Source organism: Tachysurus fulvidraco, chromosome 5 (assembly GCF_022655615.1).
Source record: "Tachysurus fulvidraco isolate hzauxx_2018 chromosome 5, HZAU_PFXX_2.0, whole genome shotgun sequence".
Taxonomy (NCBI): Eukaryota; Metazoa; Chordata; class Actinopteri; order Siluriformes; family Bagridae; genus Tachysurus; species Tachysurus fulvidraco.
The window spans coordinates 14,633,638-14,651,401 of NC_062522.1; the positions used below are offsets into that span (position 1 = coordinate 14,633,638).

At 39.6% G+C, this 17,764-nt stretch overlaps 1 protein-coding gene across 4 annotated transcripts in view; it reads left to right on the top strand.

The window, feature by feature from the left end:
- The window catches only part of pbx1b (pre-B-cell leukemia homeobox 1b), an 87,615-nt gene that overhangs the window by 61,650 nt on the left and 8,201 nt on the right, over positions 1-17,764 (top strand). For 2 of the 4 annotated variants that reach the window (XM_047813678.1, XM_047813679.1), the window contains exons 3-6: positions 9,248-9,492; positions 12,904-13,100; positions 14,325-14,460; positions 16,845-17,004. In XM_047813678.1, the coding sequence (XP_047669634.1) occupies positions 9,248-9,492; positions 12,904-13,100; positions 14,325-14,460; positions 16,845-17,004 (738 nt within the window). The remainder of the gene's footprint in view (positions 1-9,247; positions 9,493-12,903; positions 13,101-14,324; positions 14,461-16,844; positions 17,005-17,764) is intronic. The other 2 variants (XM_027146886.2, XM_027146887.2) reach the window with 1 other exon arrangement.

Here is a 17,764-nt window from a genome sequence, read left to right on the forward strand (position 1 = left end):
AATACGTGTTTATTACACCCAGCTCTCTTCATCTCTTCATGCTCTGCTAAATATTGTATAACTTACCATTATTTTCAACATGCATTATATTGTAATTGTGAATACATTAAAATATCATCACTATCCCAGCTTTCAGTCTGGAAGAGGACATTAGAAAAAAGACACACAGGCTGTTGCTCTGACTGAAGAATATATTTTTGTGTTATATTTAAAATACGTGACTAATGACAAATAAAATGTCATGAATAAATTGTAAAACAGTGAACTATTAATGATAATGAACGGTGTGGACTGTGGACGTAGAGTGGGTGAGAGAGAGAGAGAGAGAGAGAGAGAGAGAGAGAGAGAGAGAGAGAGAGAGAGAGTCAGGTTTGGATGCAGCCGACCTGTTTTGCCTTTTCCCTAACGCACAGTGATGGGGAGGACGAGTGCAGTGTCAGCAGGGCTGTGTGTGTAGCGCTGTATGAAGTGACCGTCCAGCCCTGTCTTGTCTCGTGTGTATGATGGTGTCTCCACCTCCTCTTCTCCCCCCCTTTAGGAGACTGACATGCTCGCTACCTCCTCCCGAAGGGAAAAGAGCCAGAGGGGAGCTTTTAATGACACACAGCCAGTCTTGCCCTCGGGGAGGAAGTGGACGCTACAATCATGCAGCTACATTTATTTCACATTACACTGCACACCAATGGCCTGGCTGTTTATTCACTGTACACATGTATAAATGTAAATCTAGGCTGTCCACACACAAGGCATATCGGACCTGCTCTACATCTCATGCTCTGACTGGCTCTTAAAAACACGTCAGCTGGAGAGTCGAGTGTTTAGATATGATGTAGGTTCCACGGCTGAAGAAAAGTAGCTTTATACAAAAAAAATAATTATCCCTGTCAAGCCTACACTTAAACATAAATACATAAATAGCCCTTTGTTTGAGTGAATAGCATTCGATCCCAGCTGAGGATCTGTCACTGGAGCTCGGATGCCTGTTAGTGTGCGTAAAGCTCATTTTGTTCACTTTTGGTTACACAGCTGAAGACATTTAGCTTTAAGCTAAGATAATTATGCCTGTCAAGCATCTAATTACATATAAATACACAAATAGTCATTTTGAGCTATATGCTTTCGTTCAGCTCAGCTTTTCAAACCCTTGGCATGTTGGAGTGTGTGCGAAGCCTCCAGGCTTGCAATTTGGAACACAGCCCTGATTAGTAGGAGCGCGGAGGCAAGATCACGTAATATCAAAGAGCGAAGAGGAAGAGTCCTGTAGCCTGAGGATGCATTATATTGTCCTGTTTGAAATGAGGAGCACCATTTTCTTAATGAATGGCTTTTACTCGGAGATTTTCTCTCGCTCTCTCTCTCTCCATCCTCGGGACCGTGTCATTACCAGCCACCCTCGGGCCCGACTGCCCTCTAATGATCGTAATTAGCATTATTAAAGCCGGATCGAGCTCCCTAACAAAGGGATGCCTTCTTATACTGGTCCACCGAGCTGTAAGCTCAGTCCTACACACTCCAGGGACAAACAATTTCAAGATAAGGAATAATGCGTGAAACACACACGCACACGCACACACACACACACACACACACACACACACACACACACACACACACACACACACACACACACACACACACACACACACAGAGCTAGCTCTTTAATCCATCGCCTGTCATCTCCACTCGTCACACCTCCACGCACACAGGAACTTATTCTTTTAATTGATTATTTAATTTGCAATTTACTTCTGATTTAGTTGATTAATTACCTTCCATGATAGAAAAAACTAGCCATCCATTAAAGATTTTTTTTTGCCCCCAAAAAGATATTTTTCTCTCATTTTTTGATCTGCCTTTTCCATTCTAATTATTAATGAGTGACATTTTTTTACTACCCTGATCTTCCCTAAGCAGACATTGCAGCATGGCTGCATTAGCAGCTTAGTGGCACGAGGTGGCCAGGATTTAACAGCACCGAGTCTGACGTCCTCCTCCCGGTGTGTGCGTGCGAGTGCCTCGGTTCCTTTTCCGTCCCGCTACCCCCGCGCCTGTATAATGAATTCTGCTGCTGTTGAATTAGCATGTAGCTGTCGCTTCGACTCTGCTGCTCGAGTCGTGACAGGACCACCACCACCACCACTCTCGCTCACAGTCGACCCTCCCTGATTTATCAACCACCGGGCGCCGCAGCCGAGTGCCACAGCCTACTGAATCAGCGCCGTGCAAAATAAAAAACATGCGAGTCGAGCTGTCGGCATAAATCAGGGCCCACCAGAAAGGGTTAATTATGCAAATGGGACGCGACTCCAATCCAGCGCTCCCTTCGCTCCCCTCTGTTGTTTTTGATTCAGGCTATGAAAAGATGTTCCATTCTAATGATTTATTATTGGAAGAAAGGGGGAAAAATTACAATTTGTTTCCTGTTTCTCAGTGGCTGGTGCTTCAGGTGGAACATAATGGAGTCAGACTAGTTTTTCTCCCACTTGAGAATAGGAGAATTTACACATTAGTTCTGTTGACTATAAATATACGCCCTGGTGTGGGCAACGTGGCAAAATATTATATTATGGAGCTATTTTACATACAAGTTGCACAGATACGACACACATGTTAAACAACAGTGCTTTATAAAATACATTCCGAACAGCTATGATTTAAATGTGGTTTTAAAGTTAGGGCAAAACAAATATGACGCTTTTTAACCATGAACAGAAAGATATTATGTAATGGTGGTAACTAAGGATGGGAATTTGAGCAAATATACTTATTCATGATTGATAGATTTTATATAAAAACTGGGTTTTTGTAAAGATTAATTAGAGTTGGCTCTAAAGGAAGAAATGGAAAATAAAATGAAAATAAAAACGGTATTAGAAATGATGACTATTAATTAACTACAATATTAAGTCTTAACAGAATAAATGTGCAGATATGTTTGTTTGTTTGTTTAAATTTTAAGTCCAACAATTCAGTTGACTCATATTGGTCGAAATGCCAACTGGCTGCCACACCTAAAATGGGCTACAGATTCATAGAGTTGTTTTGAAATTTTTCCAGGTGGCATGTTATCACAGGGTCCGGAAACAAATTCCAGTACAAAATTTGAATAGGCAGGTTGCATATTTCCATTTTGAGCCATTGTGGTATGTGTAATTGCTGACTTGCTGCTGTGTGTCACTCACTATCCACTTTACTACTGAAATGCAAAAGTGTGTGTGTGTGTGTGTGTGTGTGTGTGTGTGTGTGTGTGTGTGTGTGTGTGTGTGTGTGTGTGTGTGTGTGTGCACGTGTATGCGTGTCCACATGCGTCACATCTGCCTAAAAGTGACAGCACAGCCTAACATTCATTCATTAAACATCAGCATCTCCCATCGCCGCATTGCTATGTCAACATGAGCTGCGAGCTTCGGAGCGGATTAAGCTCTGTTGCGGCTTTTGACAGACTGGTGTTACCCAGCGCTAATCTGATGGGAAGAGATGTATGGGGAGGTGAATACGTTGTGTTGTGACTGTCTCTTGCTGTTATTATAGCGTCATTCAGAGCTCGGGATGAGATTTAGGCGCCACGGGCTGGAGACGAAGCCGAAACTGTCTCTTTGCTTATCGATTGAGTTCTTTTATCACTGATAGGAGACATTTTTTGAGGGTGTTGGGAATCCTGTTCTGATTTATGGTTTGTGGTTTTATATTTATGCCTGGAATAATATGATAAATTCATGGCATGATGATTGTACCAACAAATATGGTGATTATTAATGTGCCACACAATAATAAAACACAATAATACTTATAATAAAACACAATAAATCTTTCCAAAGAGCACAACACTAAAAAGCATATGGCACTGAGGAGGAAGTGATTTTGTAACATAACCATGCTAACCACACAGAAATACATATACATGAAATAAAGAGCAGATCTCATCGAATTAGGGTCGTATTTTTCAGAAGAGGTATAAAATGTATATTACAGCGTCATGTACTGAAGTCATCGATTATTTTATCTAAGCAGAACGAATTGAGGAAGTTTATCGAATACTCTGACGTGCCCAATCTCTAGAAATCGCACCACAGTTTGGGGGCACTTTGGAATTTTTACCTATTTTCCCCTTTTTCTTCTGGCCTCATTCTCATCAGGCCAGCTCTTAAAGCAAGCACTGTACCTTACACACTTGCATATTCTGCTAGTAATACTAATTAAACGTTGTGAGCTGTGATGTGCTGTCAGTGTTACAAGGCTACGGGAAATGCAGTTTGAAGCTGATGCCAAGTGTTTGCATTTTGGCCTCCCTCTCCTTCTCTTGGAAATGTTTCAATCATATAAGGGACATTAGCGGCCTTTGCTTCTCGTGCTTGTTCAATTAAGCCTTGCCACAAAAGGAACGTTAAGCCTCAGCAATGGCTAGCCCCATTTATAGCACTTCAGTTAATATTTCAGTATCCCACGGAGCCTCGGCACAAGGCAGGCAGCCATGTTGAATGTTTAGTTAATGGAAAACACAGACGACTGGGAGCACTGCACATTCAGCAGTGCACAGTAACACAGCAGGGAGGGAAAAAAGTAGGCAGGATTTTAAAAAAGCAGTCATCTCGGGAAAAGGTGCATAAATTCTACTCCGGCCTTCCATTTCTCACGGGTTCCTCAGAAAACCCTCGGCTTCCCGAAGAAATGAAATGAATCGCCTCCGATAAATGAGCAGACGGCAAAGAGAAATCCATCGTGCACTAAGCCTGTGGCTCGGGTTTTTATTAAATATTGATTTGATTTGTAAAAGGCCAGATGTGCAGAGGTTGAACAAATGTCACAGACTTGCATTTTATATAATCTTTTTCTGGATTATCAGCTTTACAAAGTAAAAACTAACAATGGTTTTGGCCTTTTGTACAGCCACGTCTGGCTTAGTAAAACCCAAATCCAGTAATGCACATCTGAGATGTCCACATCACAGTGCGGATAGTTTGCTGTACCATGAATAGATGGGCCAATATTACTTTTGCCTTATCATGATAATTAGTAGCATTGTAGATTTGTCTTTTACATGTTCTCAGTGAACAGTATCTTAACAGTCAGCCATGTCTCATTCAGAAGCTAAGTTTTCCTTGTTCTTTAAAACACCTCCAAATTGAGGTTGGTTAGAAAAAACTGTCTAAAACTTTTAAATAGAATAGACTTTACAACTTTACTTTAGACTTTACTTTTTGGCAAAAAATCTGCCTGCAATGTGCAGGGATAGAGCTGGAATTTAAAAATGTTTACAATCAGTTTACAATATTGTGTAATCTTTCATCCTCGGTAGGTTTCGCCACTCTGGAGGGGGGATATGAATCAAAAAATTTTCCCCATTGACAGGATAATATAGTGTACTTGGTTACAAGTGCTATTCATCCAAGCTAAAAACTAGCCAGTGATTGTGAATAAACAAATAATTGCTCAGGTTAATTTGCTGTTAAGACACTGAACAATGAGGACAGACAACTCAAAGTATGAAGCATTTTTACTTAAATGTCTAATGAAACCCTCAAATTGTTTCTCAAGATTTCACAAAATGAAATAATTACTTATGTTAGAGATGATGTGAAAAGAGATCAGGACTGAAAGAGAGAGAAAGAAAAAAAAGAGAAAAAGAGAGAGAGAGTGATCAGTAAGCTAACAGATCAGCTTGTTTCAGACCGCTCTGTTGTTCTGGTGAAGAGAAAGTATGGAGCCAAGGCTGGAAAACATTAGGAGGAATCAATTAGGCTGCCATTAAGAAGTAAAGTGGCCCTCACTGAATCGTGTAATTATGACCTTCAGCAAAGCCACAGTTATGGAAGCACAATACCCTCCATCTCTCTTGTGCGCTCTCTCTGTCTCATTTAGCCTTAATTGTATTTATTTAGGATAATATATTGTATGCTTTTAATGACATGCTTTAGGTTAAGCAAGAGATAAATCATCATTTGTCTTGCTTAGACATGGTTGGGAGATTACAAGTATAGACAGTTGTACAGCATATGGCAAGTGTAATAGAGAATTCACTGAATATGTTTTTATGAATCTTCCTAATCTTAATTACATTACTTTTGACCACTGAAATATAATTCTCTACAGAGAGCACCTAAAGTGGTAGATATTGTCTGAACACTGGTACAAGAGATATATTAATAACACCAATGTAACATAACATCACAGTATTAGGTATAGTGTAAACTTTCTGTTCACTGTCTTACTAAACTCAAAAACAAAGCTTCATGCTTTGTTAACAGTATATCATTTGTACCTTTCGGATGCATCTTTTACCTCGTAGACTGTTATTCATAATACACCACTGGTAGAACAATGATGGAACATTGTCAAAGATAGGGAGTTGTCCCACATAAAGTGTCTTTACAGGATAAATAATATGGTGTATTAGTAATTCGAGTCATTTCATACTCGCTCTTGCACTACAACATATACACTTATAAATATATATACACACACACACTTACTAAGCCTGCATGTTAAAACCAATATTGTCACTACAGACTGAATAAGCGTGGTCAGTTGAACATGACGTAAAAACCGGTGGATGAATGGTGGCCATGGCTCACAGATGCTCTCCAGCTGCACTCTGGTTTTTCTTGGCTGTGCTGTTGCTTTGGAATCACGAACAAACAGCAGAGCTGCTTAGAGACGCGCTTTCACTGGCAGAGGCAGATACAGCCATGTGGAGCGCTATTAAACCCAACTCAGTTCTGATTCCTCGCCTGACTGGGTTTAGTTTTCAAACTGTGCAACCCTTGTGAAACTATTGGTGTTTTTTTTTTCTTCATGATTCCATAACATGGTTTTATATGACCTCATATAATAATATATTTCCAAGAGATTTCATGTCAACAGCTTCTTTGATTCTTCCTTTTGATCTTGTCCTATATGTTTTTTCCCTAATGAGTGTATTGGGTTGCACTGTACATTTTCTTGCCTGCGCTGACCCAAACAGATTTGCTCTTTAAGAGGCCGATGGTGAACGGGCCTCCAGCCAAGTAAAATAAACACAGGAGACTTGGCAGATGCGGGCTGAACGGTGTACGAATGAGGGGAATTTTTATGTTCCATTTTCACTCAACAGTCTAGACGGTTTATCCCGTTTGGGAAGAATTCTCTCGGCTTTGGGTTTCAGCTAAACGCTGCCCTACACTGCTCTGGCTGACGTGATGTAAAGCTTGAGATGTTTGCTCTGTAATTCAGCTTGCATCAGACTTGCATCACACTTTAAGGGCTAAGAGTGCAGGGTTTATGAAGCACAGGTCTGTCTAATTGGCAGCACTAGCAGTAGTGCATTCTTTTATAATTATGTTTGAAAGAATGCGCTACAGGCTAAGCATACACTGAAGCTCGCTTTTAAATAAAAAAAAATTAAGAAAGGGTTGTTTTCTTATTATTTAAGGCTGTCTCATTTGGTGTAATCTGGATGGCATGATGAGTGACATTAGTCTTTACTTACTGTGTCAGTGTGTATGTCTATAGTGTTGGTCATGTTCACAATCTTTATCTAATAAACCTTTAACAGTGAGCCTTTTTTGTGAGTTATAGTGGTGACAAATTTGAACACTGAATTCTTGCACCATCATTGTGATTTAATCAACAAAGCAATGTAATATACAATTACAATATAAGTATAGATTTCAGCTTTAAAAAACACAGAGAAACTTGACAGGTGCCTGTTATAGTCCAGAGAATACTGTAAATGTTTTAACTGTTCCTCTGATAGTATTTAACCAGGTGTGGTTTCATACTCTTTGTATAAATTGTGTAGCTGGGGTAAAACCTCCTACTCTTGGACAGGATCTCTAAAATATTATGGGGTATTTTTAATAGTTGTGACAGTACCTTCAGGTCTTTTCCTTTCTTTATTAGTCAGAGGCTCTGCCAAACCACGGTTTATGGGTTTGTGTTACATTGTGCCATGAACCCTGCTTCCTTTCCCCTAAAACATGGCTCTGTCCCAATTACCTTATCAGGTCAGATTCAGTTTCAGGCTCTAATAAAACAGGATGGACGTGCAGTTCCTCTCTCCCAAAAGGCTCAGCAACATGGTGCAGCTTGTTCGACTCCATGCTGTGCACGAGACATGACCTCCTGAACGCTCCCACTCGCCAGCAGTCTCTAAATTTGCATGAGTACACTTAAAAGCGGGGGTGTGGGGGGGGGGGGGGGGGGAGAGAGAGAGAGAAAGAGCACTCTCTCCTACCCCCCTCCTGGAGTACAGCAGGACTCTTTCCCACTGAGCTTGACCCCACGCGACGCTGTCCGATCCCCACACCGCGGTCTGGAGTTAATGCACCGAGTGCTTGCTTTGTCTCTGTGTTAATGAAGTGCCCTTCTCTCACTCTACTCCTTTCACTCCTGCACAATGGCATGCATAATCAGCATTAACACTCAAGTGCTGCACTTGACTCTGGAGTCTCAAATCCATGTTTTGGCGAGGCGTCAAACCTCATGAGGAAATGATCGTCAACCTTTGACTTGCCATCGACTAATTCAGATAGGGTACACTTTCCCCATGCACTCATTAGAAAGGATGGAGCAAGTGTTTCTAGATCAAAAGGATGAGTGAAAAAGACTGTCTGGTAATTATTCTGGTACATGTGTGTGTGTGTTGAAAATGGCAACTACCTTTCTCTTTTTACTTGTGTATATGTAAGAAAGAAAGGGAGATAAAAAGAGAGAGTGATGAGAGCCCTCTAGTGGATTACAGTAAAACTACAGGGAGGTTTCACGTCTCTGCACAGCATGCCCATAATGTTCTTAATACACCCTTGGCAATTTCCCATCATAACATGGAAGTGCATATCAACAACATAACACAAATTCCCTCTTTACACATAAGGGGATTGTGTAGTAGCATTGTAAACAGGAACATACTTGACCTCCTCAGCAACAAGAATGAAGTGGAGGAGATTTATGGCCTTAGACAGATTGAAGAAGGGAAAGTCTATGAGGGCATGTTAAAAGCAGTAGGTTTTTATTAATTGAACTTTGTCTGGCACTGGGAAGAGTATGAATGAAACGAAGTGCCCTTTTATTTCATCACACTAAAACACTGTAAAGCTGACTGTTGCCTTTTTTTAATTTTAGGTCCAGTGAATCTTTCCTCTCATACATAGAAATTAATTGTGAATCGATGAAGCTTGAGATCCATTGCCAGCTCTAAACCAGTCCATTCAGCTTGTACCGCTTTCAGCGTTCAGCTTTTTACTGGCTTCCACTGCTTGCTTTGTTACAGTGCTGAGTATCCGAGGTGCCCAGGAAGAAGAGCCTCCCGATGCCCAGCTCATGAGACTGGACAACATGCTGTTGGCTGAAGGAGTGTCGGGGCCAGAGAAAGGGGGTGGGTCAGCTGCAGCCGCAGCCGCTGCAGCGGCTTCAGGAGGAGCCGGAGCTGATAACTCAGCTGAACACTCTGATTATAGAGCCAAGCTCTCCCAGATCCGCCAGATTTACCACACCGAACTGGAGAAATATGAACAAGTAAGAGATTTTCAGAAAAGTTGGCGTACATGTCCTTGAACTATTGTTTTGTTGTATATCCTAAAAATGTACATCAAAAGGGCTCAAGCCAAACAGTCATGGACTAGGTTTGAAATGCCATACTACTGTACTAAGTAGTGTGCTCAAAATGTACACCAAGAATAAATGAGTAGTACACATAATTAGTACACTAACCGTAATGTTGTCTACAGCAGATATGTTAAAACACTGTTTCAATGTTAAATGTTTACTTTTCTATCTATATATCAACTTTTACACCTCAGCCAAGCAGAAAACCTTTTATGCTTAGTCATTTAAAAAACAGTAATGCATAAAAATGTATTTCTGTTCAGATGTAAGTAAGCCCAGATTCAAATAAATACAGGTGGGTGGAAAAACACACTATTGAGTTTCTCACTTGAGTTCAACTCAATTCAATTTTAAAGAAAGATAATTAATTTAAGAAGAGTTACGTATTAAAGAAAAAGTACACATTGAAATGTGGATTATGAGTAATAAACAAATAAAACAGAAGCAGTTAAACTAACAATAAAACAGTTAAATGGTTCAGATTTTAAGGAAAGTGGTTGAAAGTTACAGCTTTAAATGAATCATTACACCATGTGATACATGACAGTTAAACATGAACAATGACTCAGTAGGATAATAAACAATAAAATAAAAGTGATACAATGGTCAATAAACCATCAGCGCAAACAGACAGAAGGAGAGTTATTTGAAACTATAAACCATGCTGGTTTATTACGTACACAGTCACTTCACCTACACATCAGGCTTTTAAAAAGGGGAAAAAAACTGACCACTATTGATTACTTTATTAGACTTATCTTTGTTGCACCTGCATGTATAGTTAGAGACTATATATCAATCTCCTGTGCGTAGTGTGTGGCAATCCTCCTCCAGCCTTTCCGTGTCAGTTTCTGACAGCAGCACTACTGAAGCTTGTGGGAATTTGGTTTGTGGATTGTCTCTCAGCCCAATAATACTGTTTATGCATCAGTGCTTATGTGCTGGATATACTTATAGACTTTATGTAATATATATATATATATATATATATATATATATATATATATATATATATATATATATATATATATATATATATATATATATGATGCGTTGAGAATGACTAATCACCCAAATGACATTTTTAGTGCATAGGGGGATGACACATTGTACATAGCAGCAGATAGGCTCTAGTCAGTAATTGCATGAATGCAAAGTGCATGCAATAGTGCATCTCACATGGAAAACTGATGCTCACTGTTTCAGACACTATAACACTTTCTACGTGCATATGGAATACTGTCCCATAATCAGTATGTGAAGGAGCAGAATGTTTGTAGCAGTCTGCTAAGTTCTGCAAAGATTGCTAATTACTGACATGGGTTTTGTTGCTGAGCCGTGTAGATTATCGTGTTGAAAAACGGGTCTTTCCATTAGTCAAGACGCCTATAACATTCTTTTATTCTCACACACACATAAAAACACATTTTAAAAACCTTTTGTCAGTTTCTATCAGACAAAGTGTACTGTTCTATCTCGCTCTTCACTGCAGTAGACTTGCTCCATAACTGTCTCCCTCTCCAAAAGTGCGGTTACAGAGCTGCATAACTGTCTTACTCTCCAAAGAACAATACTGAAGTTTCACATGTGTGAAGCTGGAGCTGGCTCATTTTGAGTACAATAGAGGTCTCGGTCTTTATCAGTACAGTACAGAAGTTGGTTCAAACTATCAGTATCCATAGAGAAACTGTCTCACTCTGTCATCACAGTAAAGGAGCTGTCTTTCTGTATGAGTGCAGTAGAAGAGATGTCACACGTTCAGTGTTACAGTAGAGAAGTCATCTCACACTATTCAGACAGTAAAAGAAGCTGTCTTATTCACAACAGAGGATCTCCACAGTGATGGACGGGACAGTAAAGGAAGGTCTGACTCGCTCAAGTGCATGCTGGGAAGAGGCCAGGTGTCCATTCAGAGAAAGGCATTCAAACCTGTCACACACTGGGGCAGTAGACTGTCTTCCAAAATATAATAAACACACACACATGCACCACTTGACCAACCAGATTTCCTTTAGCTTTCCATCAGTCTTTTTTGTCTTCTGATCTGCCTGTTTTTTCACAGTGTTGCTGCTTTGTGTTGCTCTCTGCTAGTGCTCTTGTGCCAGTAAAGCCATTCTGAAATTGAGCCTGCAACACAGCAATGCATTAAGTACTTCGCTCACTTTGTTTAGTTTTGCCAAATGGCTTTAAGTTTGGCAACCCATAGAAGTGAGACAATACAGTGAAATAGATGGATAGGCTTTCTTCATTTTTACTCAATTTGGTCATTTGCCAATTCCCACCTACAGTACTAGCTCTGCCCATCATAAAACAGCCACCTTATAAATGACATATTCACTCACACACACACGCACGCACGCACGCACGCACGCACGCACGCACGCACGCACACACACACACACACACACACACACACACACACACACAAACAAATCTTCTGAGTTATTCTGAAGATTTTTTTAAAATAGCATTGGACACTTAACACTTAGCAAAATGTTAGTAAGTCCTCTGAACACAAGCATCATCAGCTCCTGATGAATTCATGTTAACACATCTGTTAAGTTTAAATGGTGTTTGTACTATATCTTTTCCTGGTACCCCAGTATGTTCTCTTTTTTCAAAGGCATTGTTAAAGGCTTAAGAAAGCTAAAATAATCTAGGAAAATTTGTGGAAGACCATTTGCAAAAAAGTTTTAATATTTCCTACTTAAAAAGACTTTTGGGACACAGTGCATTCATGAATATCGTTTATCATTCCCTCCAGGATTTCATGATTTGCCACCACATACATACATACATACATACATACAAACATACATACATACTGTACATACATACTGTACATACATACATGCTGTACATACATACATACATACCTACATACATAGATACTGTACATACATACATGCATACATACATACATACATACATACATACCGTACATACATACATACTGTACATACATGCATACATACATACATACATATTGTACATACATACATACTGTACATACATACGTACATACATACATACATACATACATACATACATACATGCATACCTACATACATACATACATACATACATACATACATACATACATACTGTACATACATACATACATTCATACATAAAATGAAATAAGGAAAAAGGCAGGAAATTGTTGTAAAAGCACTACTGAAACCCATGATACTGTCAAAAAGAATATTATGAGCAACTACTTAAGTTCACCTTATGTCTACGCTATGTCTGGATCTCATCCGATCTGATTTGAGCTTTTCCAACAGATAAAATATATCTTGTGTGTTTTTTTTTCTGTTGTTGAAGGCATGTAACGAGTTTACCACTCACGTGATGAACCTGTTGCGAGAGCAGTCGCGCACACGGCCTATCTCACCCAAAGAGATCGAGCGCATGGTCAGCATCATCCACCGCAAGTTCAGCTCCATCCAGATGCAGCTCAAGCAGAGCACCTGCGAGGCAGTCATGATCCTCCGCTCCCGCTTCCTCGATGCCAGGTCTGTCATTTCATCACTTATCAAAAACTGCTATGATTTGATACAAGACAATGTGTTAGTTTGTGTACGTGTTACATTTTTACAACCGGTTATTTTTTTACAACCGGTTATTCAGAGAGACGCTTTCAAAACTGCTAAAAACACATAATTCAGTTTTGTATTACTGAGAAAAACAAACAAATTAAATGAGCTTCTCATAACTGATTAAATGGAGTCCCCCATGCATATGGTTTGCAGTCATTTATACTTCCTTCTGAGTGTGTAGGTGTTACTGTCTGTGTCTGCATACAATGATAACGTTGTTTAGCTTCTTTTATGTATTAGTGTATACAATAGCTCACATCCAGGCACTGACTGTTGCCACCACTCCATCTCTCTTCATAACTGCCTGTTCCCTGTGACAGGCATATCTATGTAAGCCTAACACTCGTGCAGTTTAATTGTGCAGGTTTGCATTGCACTGTTCCTGAGGTCCGATCCATATACGAGCCTCTACATGCCAAAGAGTATGCAGTGCTTTCCTCCTTTAATGTAATCACTTGTTCCCTTTGATGCATGCCTGGGATTTGCATATATTTCTTTGAGGATAAATCACACTGGAAGCCTTGAGTTGAAGGCATAACATTTAAATGAGCATCTCGCTCCCTTTTCACCATGCACTATCCATTCTACTGCAAATGATGGTGGCAAGTCTCTCCCTCCCCACTCCTGCCTGCTCAGTTCTTCAGCTTAATTCTTTCGCGGGCTGAGACCATGCTGTGCTCATTTACATATGGTGAAGAGGGGCTTTGTGGGTAGGAAATCGTCTCGCTCTGTGTTGCGGGGGAGAAGCTTGCAGGGTTCACCGCTGCATATGCAAAGCCCCCATGAGACATGCCACATTCACACACTCTTAACCCAGGAGATGAGCAAAGCTGGCACCCACCACTGCCTTCCGCTCCTCCAAAGCTTTTAAAGCTCCTTCAGCACGTGTGAGAAGCCTGTACTGTGCTTCTGCGTGAATAATAAAATGTTCTGAATGCGAAGTGGCACATGTTTTTGCCAACGATATCCCAACATGCATGCCAAACATAACTTGCATATGCAATAAAGCCATGAACAAAATGCAGAGGGAGAGGATCTGTTATTAGATGAGGTAACATTAGTATTCAGTTGCACAAGTCAAACTTCTTCTGAATCCCAAAACATGTCATCTCTCTCGCTCTCCCTGCTCCTTCTTCACAGGAGGAAAAGACGAAACTTCAACAAACAGGCCACCGAGATCCTGAACGAGTACTTCTACTCCCACCTAAGTAATCCGTATCCCAGTGAGGAGGCCAAGGAGGAGCTGGCCAAGAAATGCTCTATCACTGTCTCCCAGGTAGATTCTGCTTTCTTGACCAATCAAGTTCTTAATTATAAATTTGATTTAGCATTTACACTCTACTTACATCAATGTATCCTCTCTAATAGAATAACCTGCCTTAGCTGGCATGGGTACATTATTTTCTTATATTGAGAGACTGCTAAAGCAGATCTGGTAAAAAAATAAATAAATAAATAAAGCTCTAAGTCTGATCTTGTGATAGAACATCCATGATCATAAATCATAATTATAAATAATAGTTTATGTTAGGCCTACATTTGTGCTTTGCTAACACAATTAAACTTAGAATTTTAATTGTGCAAAAAAATAATTACTCATAGGTGACAGTGCATAGACATTGCTAAATTAAAAGTGACACGAACAAAATGAGAACACCCTCAGAGACAAAGCCATTAAAATAGTAGTTAATTATAACACTAGCTAAATAAAACAAGGATGAGTTTGCTATTTTTACAATCTATGTTCTGAATTGGACTTGTTTCTCTGCTTGTAACTGCCTGCTCTTATATATTATATCTAAATGTTTGGGTAACATATGGAGATTGCCAATCTAGGTCTTGTGCACAACCAAGGCACTTACCTTTTCTGTGACAAATAACACTGTATAAAGCTTTATTCATTACTGTATGTATAAACAATAGTAAACTACAGTATACTACCACTGTATACTTTTACATTATATTTGTGTTTCACATTAATGCAATATGATTTTACTGATTTTACAGATTGCTTTTTTTAACCAGTTATATATACATACTGTAAATCATTTTAACTATCATTGCTACATGTGTGTATGGATGTTTAAAAAGCTGCTCACTTTCTGTATAGAGCACCTATAATTGCTTAGTGTGTTAGCCCATATGTAATGATCCTCGATTATGAACACCTGTGTTGCTGCACGTGAATATTCTGCACCTGCTTATGTTAAATGGACGATGCGCAACAAAAAAAAACTCTTAATGAATCCGGGGTGACATAATTTGACGATGCATCTGGGTGCCGTTCTCAAACAGACTCTGCTCAGAATGATTGGTTGAGCGCGTCTGGTGCCATTTTGCAATAAAGAAACACGTTTAGCCGCTGTCTATGAGGGTGTGGGGGGGTGTTTCCACAGGATTGATTTGGTTTACATTTTAATGTTGTTTATCATTAGCACGAGCCTTTATCCGCACAGCTTCATCTGGGAGTGTATTAGCGGTAATGGGTGTTAGTGCGTGTGAGGACGGATCCGTGCCGTCATAGTCCTTGATGATAGCTAGCTGCAGATGGAGTGACTTAATGAGATTGTTATTGGCTATCTTTTTTATTCTGACACTAATGTGAGTTTGCTGTGGTAGCGTTTGCATTCTTCACCCCTTCATAGGCAGGGTTCTGTATGTGGAGGAGTCCCGTATTTGTCTGTGGTTTTCTTTGTTATGTACACCGTTGTTGTGGTACACACACAGAGAGAGAGAGAGAGAGAGAGAGAGAGAGAGAGAGAGAGAGAGAGAGAGAGAGATAAACCTGCCATCTGTGTTCTGCATTATTGACAGTTTGGTATTTCTATGCTTAGAAAAGCTTCATTAAATTTTATCAAGCCTCAATTCTGTTAAGTAGTTAGCAATATTCCGTTTATTTTTCCACAGACTAGGTCATTTATAGACATATGGTGCTGAATGTATTTTAAAATGTTCAGTATAGCTTATACTGAATAAAACATAATCTAACCAATGATCAGTATATGTTGACTGTTGATCATTCTGATGATCGTTCAGGCCACTGTAGAGATTTCCTTTGGGGACTTCACGGTAAACACCAGCAACTCACAGCTTGATGCAAACTTGTATTGCAGATACAGTAGGCCAAATAGAAAATCAGCAAACAGCACGTCAGGCTCACAGTGCTGTGACATATTTTCTGACTCTCATCTTGGCATGCATCATTACAGTACTGATCAAAGCCATTATGGTCAGGTTTGAAATAGATAGTCTACTTGATTAATTACTGTATGTTGATTTGTTTCATTCGGGTTGCCATTAAGTGTTCTTCCTCCGAATGATGAATTGTAGCAGTCAGCAGTTGTGGAATTACCTCACTTTCTGATTTAGTGAAACTCTAAATCTGACAGAGTGTAAATTTAAGATTGAGGATTGGGACAACCGCTAACATCAAGTTTTTGGCTCAGATTAGCAGTCATTTTAAACGGCTTCATTTCACTTTGTTCCTTTTTGAGTCCAAATGCCTTCTGAACATCATCACTGTAAAAAAGTAAGCCATAAATCCTTTTTGTCAGATTTGATAGAGAGGCTATGGCAAGCACATATTGTTCCACTTTCAGTAAAAAATAGATTTAAAGCAACTTTTTTTGACCATGTAAAGTTGTTCATGTTTTGGTCCAGGTGTCTAACTGGTTCGGAAACAAACGAATCCGGTATAAGAAGAACATTGGAAAGTTTCAGGAGGAAGCCAACATGTATGCAGCCAGAACTGCAGTGAATGCGGCCAGCGTGTCAGCTCACGGCAGCCAGGCAAATTCCCCCTCCACCCCCAACTCAGCAGGTGGGCAAATATACATGCACATCTCACAGTTAATCACACATTATCCCACATCACATTATTACATGATTCAATACACTTTATTTTTGCAGCTGCAGAAGTGACTCTCAGTAGTCCAATAGATAAAGGTTGAACTTAACACAAGTTAAGTGTAATTGCCTTCGGCTTATACACACCTGAGACCTGCCTCATTCTTTCAGTCAAAATAGGATTTATAAATATGTCTATGGATTTCCAGCAATATTTTCATTTGTCTAGCACACAGCACTTCTTTTTCTTTAACTCTAAGAACTCAGAAATCATTTAGAGCTCAGCATTTAGAGCTCATTTAGAGCTTGGCGTTAAAATTGCCTCTTAAATGGTTGATAAAGAATATGTGTCAGATTTAAATTTATTACCCCATTTACACCTGTCATTTCATGCACTTTGATTGTATCCTGATAACATATTCTTCACATGTATTTACATTTGTACTCAAACTGTTTCTTTCCAGTCAGTGATCATATTTTCAATTATCTCATTACTTTCAAAAACCTGCAGTCTTGTTCAGTGTTTTTAGATGTTTTCTGAATTCCTCATCATGATGTTTTGTGCTGTGGTTAATCACGTTAACATAAAAAAAAACGAACATCTGCATTCACAGAACTTGTGCGTTGTCAAATGTGGCTTGGAGAGTAAGACGTATTTTACACCGTAACGTGCAACGTGGCTAAAATGTGTCGAGGTGGTTTGTGGTTTGAACAAATCTGACAGTAAATCATTT